At 44.7% G+C, this 18,142-nt stretch overlaps 1 protein-coding gene across 2 annotated transcripts in view; it reads left to right on the plus strand.

Annotated features, from left to right (window-relative positions):
- Positions 1 to 18,142, plus strand: part of prkcab (protein kinase C, alpha, b) — a 360,544-nt gene that overhangs the window by 69,946 nt on the left and 272,456 nt on the right. For both annotated transcript variants that reach the window (XM_084677572.1, XM_084677573.1), the window contains exon 3: positions 16,067 to 16,149. In XM_084677572.1, the coding sequence (XP_084533698.1) occupies positions 16,067 to 16,149 (83 nt within the window). The remainder of the gene's footprint in view (positions 1 to 16,066; positions 16,150 to 18,142) is intronic.

Consider the following 18,142-nt stretch of genomic DNA (forward strand, 5'->3'; position numbering starts at 1 on the left):
TATGTTACTATTACAATGATGGTGAGTGTTGCTTACTATTACTAGCTTACAGTTATTGTTAATGCCATCATTGTGGTGTTAACTGCCAAAGTTATAACAATATTACGACCATAACAATATTGTGGTTATTAAATAAGTAATGTCTATCTTCGTCTTTGCTCCAGAAGAACATGTCAATAATCCATGACGCCTCAACATGCCACAATATCACTAATTACTATATGGCAACCACAGTACGAGCGCTCTGATTGGCTAATGGGTAGTCATGCCAGCCGCTAATTGACCTCATCGCCGGTCTGTGATCTGATACAGATTATTATTTCCCTCTTCTGACGTCATCTTCAAAATCAGTGATATCGAGGAGTCAGCTGAGTTTACTATCCAGACGATACTGAAAACATCAACAACTACTAAGAAATTGTTAACTTTATAAAAGAGTCGTTATTTGTGTCTAAATTCCTTCCACATGCTCTGATAGTGACTGTCTACCAACTCAGATACTATTGTACAAAACATTAGGCTATATCACAACATAGTATCACCCATCCATCCATCCATCATCTGCCGGTTGTCCGGGGATCGGGTCGTGGGGGCAGCGACCTAAGCAGGGAGGCCCAGACTTCCCTCTCCCCGGCCACTTCCACCAGCTCTTCCTGGGGGACCCCGAGGCTTTCCCAGGCCAGCCGAGAGACATAGTCCCTCCAGCGTGTCCTGGGTCTTCCCCGGGGCCTCTTCCCAGTGGGACGTGCCCGGAACACCTCACCAGGGAGGCGTCCAGGAGGCATCCTAATCAGATGCCCGAGCCACTTCAGCTGGCTCCTCTCGCCACGGAGGAGCAGTGGTTCTACTCTGAGCCCCTCCCGGATGACGAGCTTCTCACCCTATCTCTAAGGGAGAGCCCGGACACCCTGCGGAGAAAGCTCATTTCGGCCGCTTGTATTTGCGATCTCGTTCTTTCGGTCACTACCCATAGTTCGTGACCATAGGTGAGGGTAGGAACGTAGATCGACTGGTAAATAGAGAGCTTCGCCTTTCGACTCATCTCCTTCTTCACCACGACGGACCGATGCAGAGCCCGCATCACTGCGGACGCCGCACCGATCCGCCTGTCGACCTCGCGCTCCATTCTTCCCTCACTCGTGAACAAGACCCCGAGATACTTGAACTCCTCCGCTTGGTTCAGGATCTCCTCCCCGACCCGGAGATGGCACTCCACCCTTTTCCGGTCGATTACCATGGCCTCAGATTTGGAGGTGCTGATTCGCATCCCAGCCGCTTCACATTCGGTTGCGAACCGCTCCAGTGAGAGCTGAAGGTCACGGCCCGATGAAGCCAACAGGACCACATCATCTGCAAAAAGCAGCGACCCGATCCTGAGGTCACCAAACCGGACCCCCTCAAGACCCTGGCTACGCCTAGAAATTCTGTCCATATAGGTAATGAACAGAATCGGTGACATAGGGCAGCCCTGGCGGAGTCCAACCCTCACCGGAAACAAGTTCGACTTACTACCGGCAATGCAGACCAAACTCTGGCACCGGTCGTACAGGGACCGGACAGCCCTGATCAGGGAATCCGGTACCCCATACTCTCGGAGCACCCCCCACATGAGCCCCCGAGGGACACTGTCGAACGCCTTTTCCAAATCCACAAAACATGTGTAGACTGGTTGGGCGAGCTCCCATGTACCCTCCAGGACTCTGCGGAGGGTATAGAGCTGGTCCACTGTTCCACGGCCAGGACGAAAACCACATTGCTCCTCCTGAATCCGAGGTTCGACAATCCGACGGACCCTCCTCTCCAGGACCCCTGAATAGACTTTCCCAGGAAGGCTGAGGAGTGTGATCCCCCTAAAGTTGGAGCACACCCTCCGGTCCCCCTTTTTAAAGAGGGGAACCACCACCCCGGTCTGCCAGTCCAGAGGCACTGTCCCCGATGTCCACGCGATGTTGCAGAGTCGTGTCAGCCAAGACAGCCCTACAACATCCAGAGCCTTAAGGAACTCCGGGCGGACCTCATCCACCCCAGGGGCCCTGCCACAGCGGAGCTTTTTAACCACCTCGGCGACCTCAGCCCCAGAGATAGAAGGGCCCCACCCGATGTCCCCAGACTCTGCCTCCACGTCGGAAAGCGTGTTTCTGGAATTAAGGAGGTCTTCGAAGTATTCCTTCCACCGATCCAGGACGTCCCCTGTCGAGGTCAGCAGCGCACCATCCGCACCGTATACAGTGTTGACAGAGCACTGCTTCCCCCTCCTGAGCCGCCGGATGGTGGTCCAGAACCTTTTTGAAGCCGTTCGGAAGTCATTCTCCATGGCCTCGCCGAACTCCTCCCATGCCCGGGTTTTTGCCTCCGCGACCGCCAAAGCCGCATACCGCTTGGCCTGCCGGTACACATCAGCTGCCTCAGGAGTCCTACCAGCCAATAAAGTCCGATAGGCCTCCTTCTTCAGCTTGACGGAATCCCTCACCTCCGGAGTCCACCACCGGGTCCGAGGGTTACCGCCGCAACATGCACCGACCGCCTTGCGGCCGCAGCTCCGGTCAGCAGCTTCAACAGGACGAGGGAATCCCCGGGAGGAGCGCTTTCCAGCACCCCCCCAGAGACTCCAAAAAGGGTGGGTACTCTGAGCTGCCGTTTGGTGCATAAGCACAAACGACAGTGAGGACCCGTCCCCCCACCCGAAGGCGGAGGGAGGCTACCCTCTCGTCCACCGGGGTGAACCCCAATGTACAGGCGCCGAACCGAGGGGAAACAAGTATTCCCACCCCAGCTCGACGCCTCTCACCAAGGGCAACTCCAGAGTGGAAGAGAGTCCAGCCCCTCTCAAGGAGCCTATGCTGTGCGTCGAGGCGAGGCCGACTATATCTAGCCGGAAACTCTCTACCTCGCGCACCAGTTCAGGCTCCTTTCCCGCCAGCGAAGTGACATTCCACGTCCCTAAAGCTAGCTTCTGCAGCCGAGGATCGGACCGCCAAGGCCCCCGCCTTCGGCCGCCGCCTGTCTCACACTGCACCCGACCCCCATGACCCCTCCTGCGGATGGTGAGCCCACTGGAAGAGGGTCCCACGTTGTCTCTTCGGGCTGTGCCCGACCGGGCCCCATGGGAAAAGGCCCGGACACCAGGTGCTCGCCAACGAGCCCCACCCGCGGGCCTGGCTCCAGGGGGGGGGGCCCCGGTGACCCGCTTCCGGGCAGGGGCAACTGAGAACCATTTATGTTTTTCTTCATGGTTGTTTTTTTTTGAGCCACGCTTTGTCTGGTCTTTCACCTGGAACCTGTTTGCCTTGGGTGACCCTACCAGGGGCATAAAGCCCCGACAACATAGCGTCCAGGATCACTAGGACACGCAAACCCCTCCACCGCGGTAAGGTGGTGACTCAAGGAGGGGTATTTATTATTTATTTTAACCTATTTGAAAAAAAAAAAAAAAAAACAGAATATACTGTGTCAGTGTCACGTAACCGCTCATCTCACATCCCATTCGCTATTCACCTCGCTAGTCAATCTACTTCAGACGGGCTGCGGCCAACACGATAGTGATGGGAAGTTCGGATCATTTGAATGATTCGGTTCTTTGAATATTGTTTAGTAAAATGACCAAATCTTTTTACGATTCATTCGTTGTTTTCAACGGGGGGGGGGGGGGGGGGGGCTATACGTCCACGGACACATCATATTCTCATGTAGGTTAGTGCATGACATGTGCACCAGCAGATACTATTTCAAAAGAAATTCCTGCATAAAAATAATGTATCATGACAGTTTGTATGATTTGGTCATTTATAATCATACTAGCATTTAATTATCACGGTAAACAATTACACTGCACTAAACTGTAAGTGTTTACATTTAAAGTGAAAATAACAAAACCAGTCAGTATGATGACTTATGAGCGAATATCACTCATGTCTTACTAAAACATTGGCTACGCGAAAGGGAATGAGAAGACCTAAACGAAAAAATACAATGTGGGTCACAGGGAGTCAGATGGCTGAGCGGTGAGGGAGTCGGGCTGGTAATCAGAAGGTTGCCAGATCGATTCTGTAAGTGTACTTAGTATAAAAAGTATACTATTATCGTGTTACTTAAAGTATACTAGCAGTGTAATTTTTTAAATACTTTTTTGTACTAAGTAAACTGAATTGGACCACTTTTTAGGTCATTTAGTAAACTTTAAAGTACACTTATAGTGTATTGCAAGGTTCACTTTTGAATACTGTAAAGTAGCCTGTGTAGTGCACTTTCAGTTCATCAAGTATACTTCCTAAAATACTTCAAAGTATAGAGCCTCAAAGTATACTTTGCTATATACTTTCAAGTGCACTTTCAATTAATATAAGTACCTCAAGAAGTAAACTTAATTTTACTATGAATTACTAATAAATTAAAATGTTTACGTGCCCCTCAGACACCTCAGATCTTGCATCACATGGCGAGAACGGGGCCCTCACAACGTTACACTGCAGATTCTGAAAGAAGCTACTAATTGCACAGGCATCTATGCTTTACGAATCCAGCTCTTCTCATTAAACGTAACAGTCATTTAACTCATGGTTACAATGGTAAACCAGCACAACAATGACAATTACCACGCAACAAAACACTACATTCTAAGCAGACACATTTAAAAAACGAAATTCATGAAGTTACATTTGTATTTCGAACGGCAAACTTATCAGCAAATTAACACTATTTACCGCTTTGCATCATGGGAATTGACTAGCCAATGAGCCACACTATCTTCATTATTTGACGTCGTTATTTCGTTCTTCAGTCAGTTTGACAGTATAACCTTCAAATTCTCAAGTAGCTTTTTTTTTTTTTTTTCATAAATACTCCAATTGATAATTATTAGTATGAGTATAGGGCTTCAGAATGTTTTAACAGTAATTAAGGTTACAGCTTCAGTAACAAAAAAAGATTCAATGTGCAATGCATAATAGATTTTCATAGACATGAATAATTAGAATGAGATGGATCTAAAAAATGTACTTTAAAATTATTTTGACTGTTTTTGCTGTATAATAATAGAAAACATACATCCTACTCCAGAAGAAATGTATACCATTTTCTGTTTCTAAGCATACTTCTTAAAAGTATATCAAAAGTGAACTATTTTCAAAGCATACTTAAAAGTACATCAAAAGTGAAAGATTTTCTTAGTATACTTCTTACAAAAGTGAAAGTTTTTCTTAGTATACTTCTTACAAAAGTGAACTATTTTCAAAGCATACTTAAAAGTATATCAAAAGTGAACTATTTTCTAAGTATACTTCTTAAAAGTATATTAAAAAGGAACTATTTTCTAAGCATACTTCTTAAAAGTATATCAAAACTGAACTAAAAATTTACTATCCATATTTTAGTATACTTATAGTACACTTTAATATACTTCTATTTTGTAAGGGGACAGTAGCAGCAACTCTACACATGGCCGATTATTTTCTTGATTTTATTTGGGGACAATGACATGGCTCGATAGCTGGCTAGTCTTGTTGTTAAACATACTGTCAAATTATAATTACTGTTTGGAGAAAATGTCAACTTTGATTCGGTCATCTCACATCCATTTGCTATTCAACTTGCTCCACAGGCTGCGGCCGTACTGTACAGTAGCCTAGTACTAGTAGGCTATATGGCCGATACTTTGTTCGTGAAAATCTTGATATTGATTTTGGGACAGTGACATGGCTGGTTAGCTAGCAAATCTTCTTGTCAAACATACTGTAAAATTATATTTACTGTTTGTCAACCATACAAAATGTTATTGCCTTTGAATCTTGCTAGCATAACGTTAGCTTTAATTTAATGTCATAATAAATCCTTAAACATTTATTTGTGAGGAATGTTTATTTTAACAATTGAAAACAGATGTATCACAGACTGCTGTCATGTGTCAGGCAGCCGAGACATGATGCTAACGCCTCAGTGAGATAGCAGACTACTGTTTCCGAAATTAGATGCACTAGCTTAATGATGTAATGCCCAGTACATCCAGGTTGCCCTTACTGAAGACACACTGAGAATATAATACATATTATATAGATTTGATTATACAAAATATTATAAAATTAGTAGCAGCTGATGGAGGGTGTTAACAAAGTAGTTTAAATGCTCATGGAAACAGTGACATAGACCATATCTAGAAAACACAAACAATTCAACATAAGACAAGGCAACAACACAGTGCATAGCAACAATACAGAATTAATATTTAAAGGGGCGAATGACTGGGTTTATTGGGTATTTCACACTGCAGACTTTTTTACCGCTCTACACCGCCGGCCTTCTCACAGTGCACCATGCTCGGGGGCGTGTCAGACAGATTACTTCAGAGCTGTAGTTCTCTTAAAGGTGACATGACATGCTGTTTTTGGATGCTTTTACATAGGCCTTAGTTGTCCCCTAATACTGTATCTGAAGTCTCTTTCCCGAAATTCAGCCATGTTGCAGAATTATAGCCACTACAAGTAGTCCCACAATCAGCTTTCCTCAGAACGCGCTGTTTCTGTGTCTGTAGCTTTAAATGCTAATGAGGAGGAGAGGGGCGGCAACATGCGCTAATGTTTACAGGATGTATTGCAATGGCTCGTTGCCCCCATTACTGTAAAATGCCCCGAATTTAGCCATTCTCATCTGATCACCCTGGTTTGCAGAGGTGCACACTCAGTCATTTCAATGTGGAGAAAGGCGGATATCGCGATCCATAACACCAACAGCAGAACGGTTATCCAAAAATCAAAGGAGTGTACAACACTGGCGTTACAGCGTTTGTATTCACACACACACTTGATGCCATCCCCAGGTTAGGGGAACTCATATTAATGTTAAATAACCTCATAAAATGAAGTTTTCATGTCATGTCACCTTTAAATCACTGTTGTAGTTCGTATAATGTCATGGCAAATGTGCAGACAAAATACAACTTTTACACACATTAAGCAAGAATCCGACACGCTTTCTGGATCTGACACGATCTTATCTACAGCACACAATATGTTATCTTTTTCCACACTTTTTTTAGGCCGAGTGAAAGATTAAATGCCACCCGCACTCTATGTACAGTAACGGGTCTTGTTCCGGCTGGAAAAAAAGATGCATCAGACATAAACGTTGACATGTGTAACCTTTTATTATATTACTCGAAATCTCTGCAAATAAATCGCTAGATTATGACTTGCCACTACACATTCACTGTATGGATAGCGAGTGGCTGCCAGCCAGCATTTCAGCGTTGAATGTCAATCGTGTGCCGGGTGAGCTAGCTAGACTATGCAGCTAGCACAGAAGAAAGTTACGTAATGTGAAGAAACTGAATTAAAGTACACAATACAACACACCAGGGACGCCGACAACCTCAGCAACCCTGCGCCAGGCATCATTTTTTTTGTTTACGTCTCTGCAATCGAGCAAAGATGTATCATACAATACTGGGTATGAAGACACACATACGATGAGTTGCTCTTCCATCTTGAAATTGTCAAACCTAGAAATGTTTACCATGACCAATAGTTGCTACGTTACAAGAAACAAGAAACCAACCCGATTGGCCATCGCTGGCGTTTTCACGCTCCTCATTTACATAAAGTTGAGTAAATCCAACTTTCGCCGCCCAGCTCGCCTTTCCACAACGCCCTACGCGAGCGGCGACGCCCCGCTCGCCTTCCCACAATGCCCTATGCGGGCGTCAACACCTGGTTTCATTGAAAATGAATGGGAAGCCGACGCCCCGTTCTGCCCGCCCCGCTGCAGTGTGAACGCACCGTTAAGGTGTCCGAATAGGGTATGTAACATTGGTTGGGTTGAAAATGGCCCGGGTGCTCTTCTATGCCCCCTGATAGATACTTTGAAATGTTCCTGGGAAAAAACACTAGCTTTTCTCCTTTTTATGGAATGCTCATTAATATTTAGATAAGCTGCGCGCTGATTAGTTGGTTTTCAACAAGTGAAGCTGGGGAGCAAAAACGCAACACGGCCAACAGCAACACTCACTGAAACACCGAAGGTGGAGACTTGAAATAAGAAATTTTCTTGCTGAAAAATACCCTGACAAAGATCTGGACAAATATGCATCGTTAATTGTAGATTTACATGACACAGGTTATTTATTTGAAAGAAACACAGTCAGGAACATTAAACAACGTTAGCCCCATTGCCAATAAACCAGGCTAAATTATCACACATTCTACCTATGCTCTTGCGTTAGCAAGCTGAACTAGTTTACATACTTACTACAGTCTAGGTGTTACTAGTAACAGTTACTTGCAATGCTAACGTATCCTGTATCTAGCACCTGCCTTTCTCCAGTTCTTTCAAATAGATTGTCTATACAGGCGTTAGCAATAAGCCAGACTGCTGTTTCTTCTCTGGCTATTTTTTCGGAAGCTTCCCTTCTAATGCCGACTACAGCTAGTCTAGCTAGAGTCATTTGATGTGTATAGAAACTTATTTAGCATTCTACGTATACTATATACAGGACACGTTAGCATTGCTAATAACTGTTAGCACAACATCATACTGTCCTTACAGCTTGCGGTAGCAATGAGCATACGGTCGGAACAGCACCTCTTTCCAGGTTCAGCTTCCTAGCAAATCCTGCCTGAAATTGTTCAAGGTTGTCAAAACTGTCTTGGGTGAAATGTTCAGAGCAAATTAATGATTGAGTGTCGAACTTCGCGGGGTTTTCTCATAGACAACAGCAGCCATATCTGTCGAATGTTTGGCTCCTTGGAAAGACTGTGAGTGTTAGCCTTCCCTGTACAGCCTGGAACACAGCATTTACGACCGTGGTCCATTTTCAATATCCTTGTTATAATTCAAAACGTTCTTCTTTGTAATTCCTTATAAGTAGCCTGCACAGAGCAGCGCACAGCTAAACTAGTATCGGAGATAGACGCTACCTCGGGATGGTTATTCAACTATGACAAGGGAAAATCGGTTTTGCAATCAATCGCCCCTTTAAAAGTAATTATAGGCAAACATTCACAAAACATAGAAACCCAATGTGAAAACACCATCAGCCTTCCCGACACTCGCTGCAATCAGCACGGCTTCAAAGCACAGGCTACAAACCAACCCATGCAACAGTATACAACTTAACTGATTTACTCGCGCAGTTTTGCATTCGGTGAATAACAAAAACATTTATGACAAGTCTTCTGTGCCCGGCTTAGCACGTTTACTCTAGGCCCATATTTGCAGATTTCACTGGGCCACACGGTCACAGCTCCATTCTGTGAATATTCTTTGGGGCCTGAGATTCATCCACAGGGACAACAGTATAAACTGGTTTGCTAGTGTCTGGGTGACCTACCACCCGGAAAGGCACTGCCATCCATAGATCCTGGATATTGTGTCTTACCTTGAAGCTGTGGTTCCACCGGTATAGTAACTGTCCCACTTACAAAGCACAATGACGGCTTGCAGGGCCATGATACCTTTTGCGAGCCTCCACGGGCCTGTTCCATCTGCTGATGGGCTGCATGCAGGCGCCTCTGATGCTCTTCGACCCAGTCAACAACAAAAAAATTGTTGTCCTCCACTCCAAGCAGAATATCAATGGGCAACTTGGGAGACTGCCCAAACATAAACAAAAATATGGCGTAAACCCTGTACTGGCATGTTCTGTGGTATTATAGGCGGATATTACCGTTGGAAGATGCTCTACCCATCTATTTTTCGTGAAGATCAGGACAGTGAAGATCAGGACATTTTCGCGACCATCACTGGAGGGCTCCAAGACTGTGAAGTCCATGGCCACCACCTCAAAGGTTGTGGATGCCAGAAGACTTCCTAGCTCTGTCACCACCTTTGGCACTGGTGCTTTTAAAACAATGCACCTTCTACATTGTTTGCAATAGGCCTCAATATCTTGGTACATACCTGTAAATACCCTCTACCCCTGGTCTCTGCACTGCAGACCTTGGCAGATGACATGGGTTTGTATGCCTCCCGGCCAGGACTGCCGTGGTTGCATCAGGGGTATAGGTGATTCCTTTTCCGTTCGCTCAAATTTAGACACACCTGACATTTTTGCGTCGGAAGTCTCGCTTCCCGCTGCATCTAAGCCATTTTCCAGCGAATGACGACTGGGCCGCAGGGGCCTCTACTGCTACTTGCCCAAGTGAAGGTTCAAACATTCTTTCAGGGGCCTTGACCTTTCTAGGGAGAGGATCTGCGTTCCCATTCTGCTTTCCTGGCCGGTACTGGATATCGAAATTGAATCTCGCCAGGTCAGAGGCCCACTTCTGCTCAATGGTTCCCAGCTTTGCAGTCCGCAGATGGCTAAGGGGATTTTTATCTGTAAAGATGTGTTGTTTTTACAACAAGACACAACAATATACTTCTCTCCTCAGGTCTCCTCACTTCTCCTCCCCTCGCCTCATTTCTTGACTGCACCCTTCTCCTCTCTAACCCACCATATCTGCCCTTCTTTTCTTCTATCTCCTCCTCCCCTTGTTTTATTACAAAACATTTTTTACCAGCTACATGTTTCATGAAGGGGAATACATGGACTGAACATACAGCATACATCCAAAAACATAAATGAAATAATACATACTCACTTAACAACTTCTGATAGTGTCTAACAGCTCTGCAGACTGTACCAACAGACGTTGTCAGTGTTCTTTCTTTCTGTCTTTTAGCAGAACATTTACAGATTTTTCTGCACCCTAATTCCAATTGCCAGACTAGAACATGCATCCTTTTCTCCCTGTCTGTCTCACTCCATCACCCTCCTCCTCCTGTTGTGGCCAGATCAGTATTAGCCCTGCACAGAGAGCTCTAAACTGGCGGTTGGCAGGCTGGAGTGGATGGAAGTTGACTGGGAGGTATTGAGTTGAGTCCAGTGCCAGAGGTGTTTTGATTATCCCTTGTGAGACTGAGAGGGCTGACATAGCTCCATAATTCCATTAACGGTGTCAGAAATGACCATCTCAATGACCATCCGTTCGGTCATGCCGGGAAATATCAAACTGATGCTTTGCTGATACGTTCAAGCCTCAGTTTGATATTTCCCAGCATGACCTCACTCTCGATTAGTATTTAATATCAATAATTTTTTACCTATATAGCCCAGCCCTACCAGGAGCACTGAAACATCGGCAACCCTGCGCCATGCCAATTAGTTAACGTCTCTGTACGTACTGTATATCGAACAGGACTGTGTATGCAGCCACACCGACGATTAATTTGTCTTCCATCTTTAAACTGTGAAAGCTAGAAATGTTTACCATGATCAACGGTTGCTACATTACAAGAAACAATAAAACAATCCGATTGGCTGTTGCTCACGAAAATCCCTTCCTTTTACATAAAGTTGTGAATATCTCAACTCAAATTGCTTGGATCGCACTGCGTCGCTTCGCACATTGCACCACGCAAGCGATTTTCCTGGATCCATCAGAGAATGTCTGATAGGGGAGAGAACTGCGACTCTCGGGAAACTTCCGGGTTCCATATGTGGGCGCTAACGGGCGAGTGCAGAATGAATGGAGGTCTATGGAGTTATACCTCTCAAAATCTACTTTTTGCAGGATATAATATATATTAATATATAATATAACTAGAGAGGGTACAATTTCTGGGGAAATTGTAGGGTGTGCTTGCTTTGGTTGCAGGGGTCCGTATTTACATTACATTTCTGTATATTTTATATTAAAATGCATAGCCTACTTATTATTTATAAAGATTACAAAGATTTAAAAGCATATTTTTTCTGCTCATTTACAATTCAAAATACTAAGAATAAAGAGTAGAATGAAATAGTTGTCTTCTCATTTCCCCTGCAAGAGGGAATAGTGATCAGCAACCTCATAGTTGAATCAAAAGGAATACATTTGGCAGACCGGTGTTCAAATAGTATCATCTGCTAACTGAAAATATGCTCCCAAAAACGTAAATAAGCTTGACATTTATTTAGGGGAAAATCACTCATTCATAAGAATGTCAGTGGTAGCGATCATTGTCAGTAACAAGGCAAAATGCGATATAGCCCTGCTGTGTGGAGAAGCTGCCCCGGTAAATTGTAAGCTACAACTACTACTAGACTGTCTTGGTAGCGATTGCGTAGGTTGAATTCGATTTAACGTTACTTCCGTTGTATGGTCTAGGCTGAAATGAATTATTTTCATGAACAGATTGAAGTTTAGGCAGTGGCAGTGGAGTTCAGGTTAGTAGTCACTAACATGTGCCGCTGTTTGACTTCCTACATAGGCTACTGTAAACAGCTGTGATGTTTTTTTTAGCTACTAGACTACTGTAGGCTACAGTACAGCGTTGCAGTGAGCTACACTGGTTTGAAACCACAGGTCATTTTAATTTCACCAACAAATCGTTTACTTGTAATCTAATGTCAAAATAAATCATACAACGAAAATGTATTTGTGAGGAATGTTTATTTTAATGATTGAAAACAGATGCATCATAGACCGCTGTAGTATGTGTTGCCCAAGCAACAGACGCTAATGTCATGATGCTAATGCTTCAGTGAAATGGTAGTCTACTGTTTCGGAAAGTAGATGTAACAACTTCCTTATATCAGCTTATATTGTACATTACACTTCACAATTGTGTTTCATATCACAAAGTAAAATGGGTAAATAGTTATCACCCTGGCCTCTTTGCTTGTGGCGTTTCTGCAGCTCAATTGCAGTAAAGCAGTTAGCCGAGCTATCTCCCAGAAGAACGAGCTGCTAAACTAATGTTCTGCTAGAGGTAGTCACGCGATATTTCGTGACGTTAGTGACGTCAGTAGCGTCAGTGACTGTGGCTAGCAAGTTAGCCACCGTTAGCTTCACTTTTGCCACAAAAACTTAATAAAAACTTAAACCGTGCAACGGAACATAAATCCCAGTAGAACCAACGCAATCGCGACCAAGACGAACCTTTTGACATCGACGTTGTCTATGTAGTCCAAATATTGACTGAGCCTTAGGGTCGCGAAAATAAACAATAATAATAATAATAAATATATATGTGAGATAACAATGGTTTGTGCTCACGAAGGCAAGCACACCCCAATAATATTAATTTGAATGTTGTATTCAAAAGGGGAAGAAAAAAAATACACACTGTTGGGTGTTAGATTTTTTAAAGTAGCTTTTTTGTCTTATAAAGCCTTTTAAAATGTCAATGACGTCATACACATTGTACGACCAGAGATACTGCTTTAAGGCAAGCTCTGGTCACTTCCTTTTTTCTCTCGGGAAAGAGCTAGAAAGAGTTTTGGCTTGCTAATGTTGTTGCTAATGCTTTGACATTCTGGTTCCGCTTCGGATGCCATCAAGTGGGATCTGTGGTCGTAGTCAGTCTTTTATTAACCAATCAGCATTCATTAGCAGAATGCTAGCGTGCTATGGGCAACAACGACTCACCCTGTAAGAAATAGAAACGAAATAAGTTCTCGTTCATTCAACTTTCGACCTATAATCCATGTCGAACATGCAAAAACTACAACCAAATCTGAGATTTCTCAACGACAATCAGGCAAAATAGACAAATTTAGCCATGCCATTAACTCCCATTCATATTGCACTTGCTTGCGATCACCTCCAGTGGAACTGCAACCAAATTCGGTCTAATGGGGCTTAATAGGGAGTCGACAGGCTCTCCGTAGATGGGCTCTGGCTCCATTGAATATGAATGGATGGCATTGCGTTGCTCCCATTGCGTCGCTGTAGTGGTCACGCACTGTAAGTACTAATCTGTGTTTACATGTGTCTTTCTTTCTGCAGGTGCGTCCCTGCACATCATTTCATGTCAGTTAATGCATCAGGTGTTCCCCTGCCCCAGTCTCTGTGTGTGTGTGTGTGTGTACCAGTGGGTTTCTTTCTCTCTCTCCTGTATGTGTGTGTCCCTGTGTGTGTTCCCCCCTATGTCTCTCTCTGTGGGAGTATTTGTGTGCCTGTCTCTCTCTTTTCCTGTGCATGTGTGTCCACAGTTCTATGTCACTGGCTCTAGAAAGATGAGGACTCTGGGTTCTCGTATTTAACCTCTGTCTGAACCACTGGATCCAAGAGGCTCACAGTTCTAAGGCCCACGAATCATCCTGTAACTCCCCCATAACACTGCACACATTGGGGTGTGTGCATGTGTCTTGTTCTTACGTGTGTATGTTTATGTGTGTGTGTCTGGACATTGGTGTAGTTCTTACGTTTGTGTGCATATGCGTGTGTGTGCGTTTGTGCAAGCCGACAGTATTCAACAGGGATTAGAGTCACTGAGAGACACTCTCTCTAGTTTCCCCTGGCTTTCTTCAGTAAGTCAGAGTAAGTCTAACAGCCTGATCCTAGGGGTATTACACACACACACAGTCCAAGGCTGTTGGGGCTAAGCCTTCCACAGCTCATCTCAGCTCTCCGCCCTTAGTGCTGACCCTGGACCAGTGTCAGGACAGTCCTCTCAGCATCTCAAGCCTTACAAGCTTCCCTGACTGCACTGGGAACAGCCTTGAAGGTGTGGTAGAGCCAAGGAATTGAAGGAGAGATGGATGGAGAGATGGATTAACAGAGTGATATCTTTAGACATCTTCAATGCTGAGGTTGGGGGTTGATTCCGACAGATGTTATAGTTAATAGTTTGTGCATATTTAGTAATCATGCAACCCAGCAGAAATCTGGCAGCAGTCAGGACCTGAGCTCTGTAACTGCAAATACAACCAAGTAACAACTACAATTAATACAATAGACTTACAATAATCCTAGAATAGAGTAAGCAGTTACATTCTTCATTTGGACCTCAGGTATCTTATGGGAATGTTATCTGAACGCTGTGTAATAGGCCCCAGACATTTGGCCATGGAAGCACATGTTCGTTTGCATAGCAAATATCAGGCAGATGAGCATCTGCCAGGGTTGTCTGGTAAGCACTTGGTACAGTCAAGCTTTATACAAAGTAATTCAACTCAAACTATGATATGATGTATTTAATGATTTGCTTGCTTTCAAATGTTTTTGTGAAAAACCGTGTGTGTACATGCTTGTGTTGTGTTACCAGCTAATATTACTGTGATGTCCTGTATGTACATGTGAATGTCCTATTTGTGTATGCGTGTGACACAAAAAGTTGTGAAAAACATGTTACTCAACAAAGAGGTGAGGCTTGCCTAGCTGTGTGTCCGCTGTACGTGTGTGCTTTCACCTGAGTGGTTTATCTGGGTGAAAGTCACTAATTTCGACAGGGCCTGGGCAGAGAGGAATCACTCAATTGAGGGTAACTTTGCTGCTCTCTTCTTTATTAGGAATGGAAGTTAATGAATTGCTCTCTCACTGCTCCACGTGCACAAGGTTGGGAACATCCATCTTTGACACACACACACATCCCTAGGGAATTAGATTACGAGTAGATCTCAAGATTATGAATGGCATGATGAAATTGAAATGAGGGAGAGAGCGACAAAGTAGAAGGGAAGAAATGACCACAGAAGTTCTGGAATCTTCCAGCAATATCTGTTGCACCAATCAATCATTCTGTCCTTTCTGAATCCCATTATAGCCATTATGATCGTACGATTCCAGTCTGGCTGTACTCTGCTTCTGCCTGGCTGAGACTGAGAGCTGTTTAAACAGAGAACTTGTAATGGGCTGAGCACATTGATTTGCTCACAGTTAGACCCCTATTGTCTTCACTCTCTTGACCTGCATTCTTTCTGTGTTGGAGAGGAAGCAAGAGATAAAAAGGAAGGAGGAAGGAAAGATTAGGATGGAGGAAGGAAGAATTGAACTGACAGGTTGACACCAAGAGAAAGAGACAAAAAGTTAGATGGAGAGAACAGGCAGAACAAATAAAGAGGAGCAAAGAGAAATAAATAAACAACTCAACAGCCGAGAGAGAGAGAGAGAGAGAGAGAGAGAGAGAGAGAGAGAGAGAGAGAGAGAGAGAGAGAGAAAATAAATATCCTCAACAGTTTCTCTGTACTGCTGCAAGGAACTATAGATGGCAGGTTACAGTGTTGAAAAGACATGGAAACTAAATTGTACATGATTCCTAACCTATTCTTTCACTATCTGTTTCTCTTCTGTTTCTCTCTGTGTGTTTCTCTTCTCTCCCTCTCTCTTCACAGTGTGCTGTTTTGTGGTCCACAAACGCTGCCATGAGTTTGTTACCTTCTCCTGCCCCGGGGCCGACAAGGGTCCAGACACAGACGTAAGTAAGGCATGAGAACTATTAAAAGCCAACATCAGTGGAGCTGCGATACTAGGATCCACCATGGCACCCGGCAACCAAAACCATTGTCCTACTTCAGATATACGGCGATATAACCAAACTTCAGATACAAGTTTTATTACGTGTTTATGGTCAATCTGAAAAAAGCAACACGGCTGTAGCAGCGTAGAGACAATTGGCGTGGGAGACGATTGCTGCCGAGTCGATGCATACATTTGAATGCAGTTGCCAGTCCATACATTGAACATTTAACCCTTGTTAAATGTCCGTTAATATTACATGTGAAAAAGTTGTGGACTAAAATAGCATGTTCAATGTTATATTAAATCTAAAAACATACTGCGAACAAGTAAGACATATTTTGCTTAGGCCTATAAGCTTGTGATTGTAGCCTATACTTCACCTTGGTTTTAATCATATTAAACATGATACAAAGTAAATATCAGTTGGTGCCTATTCAACTTGTAGTTACCCCCAACAGAATGCTTTTCATCACAGGATGATGATGATGATTAAGATGACGAAGAGACCTTGACTGCTGCCACAGAAATGGATGCAGAAAAGCCTATTGTGCACGCCTAGTTGCAGGGTGTTAGAGGGATGGTTGATATTCCTTTCTCGAAAGTAACTTTTAATTATAACACTTTAGTGGTGCGGGGCCTTGCACATGGTGGTGATTGGAAAGGGGAGTGGGGCTACGCCCTTTGTCCTGATTGGGGCTGGTTTGCTTGTGCCGGTGGAGCTTTGTGGTCTCCTCATTTCCCCGGTACAAATTTCTGTCCTGGTGGTACAGGTGGAGTTTGTTCCGCGTTTGCATTGTTTTGGGAGAAGCCTGTTTTGTGGTGCAGGTCTCTCTGCCAGTTGAAGGTAGTTTTCTCCCGGCTTTTCTTTTTACGGTACTGTCATGTTGAATGATGGGCAGGGAGATGATCTAGGGGGGAGGATGGCATTGCCCTCCCGCCGAGAGCTCCGGCAGCTTACGAAAGTTCACATGTTACATTTGGCGGCAGAGCAAGAGGTAGAGGTGCGGAAATGTACCCTGAAACCCGCTCTGGCTAAACAGCTCGCTGGAGTTGGAGGAGTTGTGGCTGAGGATGAGTGAGACGGGCCGTCGTGCGAAAAGGGAGGAGCGGGACTCTAGCGAGCTGTTGGCCCAGTTAGAGTTGGGACGAGTGAAGGCCACCGGGGGGTGCCCCTTTTGAGCCCCGTTTTGATGTCCGCTCCGCTCTATCGCTAACGCCAATGTTCTCCGAGGAGGATTTTGATACTTTCTTTGAGGCTTTTGAGGTTGTGGTTGGAAATGTGAGTGGCCCAAAGCTAAATGGCCTCTGCTGGTGCAGAGTGTGCTGAAGGGTAAGGCACAAGTGGCTTTTGCAGCCTTGGATCCTGTATGAGGAGTATGAGGCCTTGAAGAAGGCTGTTCTGACTGCCTTCCAGAGGCCCACCGGCAGCAGTTTCGCTCAGTGAGACGGAAGGAGCGTGAGTCTCACCTAGATTTGTTAAGGAAGTTGGGTAGTGTGCAAATGCTGGTTGAAGGCCACCAAAACTTATGATTTTGAGCAACTGAAAGAGTTGATTCTGCTGGAGCAATCCAAGAACTGTGTCCCCAGGGCGGTTGAGATATACCTCATCGAGCAAAAGGTTGCTATGCTCCAGGAGGCTGCTCAAGCCGCTGATGCCTATGACATCATCCATGGTGGGCCTACAGGTTCGGTACGCCATGCCTTGGGACCCGCTGAACAGGGATGTGACTGAGACTGTAGGTGAAGGCAGCCAAGCTATTGCCCAGGGGTTTGGGGTGGAGAGAGAATGGACGTCTCGCTTCACCATAGTGTGTTATCACTGCCAGGAACCGGGCCATATTAAGCACTGTTGTCGGCTGCTTAAGAGGGACCGCGAGATTGTGGAAACGTGATTTTATTGGACTCCTCTATATTTAGGGGAGTGGAAATGCGAAAAACAATTGGTGTTA

The sequence above is a fragment of the Hypomesus nipponensis genome, chromosome 17 (genome assembly GCF_054491055.1).
Source record: "Hypomesus nipponensis isolate SF chromosome 17, ASM5449105v1, whole genome shotgun sequence".
NCBI classification, from domain to species: Eukaryota; Metazoa; Chordata; class Actinopteri; order Osmeriformes; family Osmeridae; genus Hypomesus; species Hypomesus nipponensis.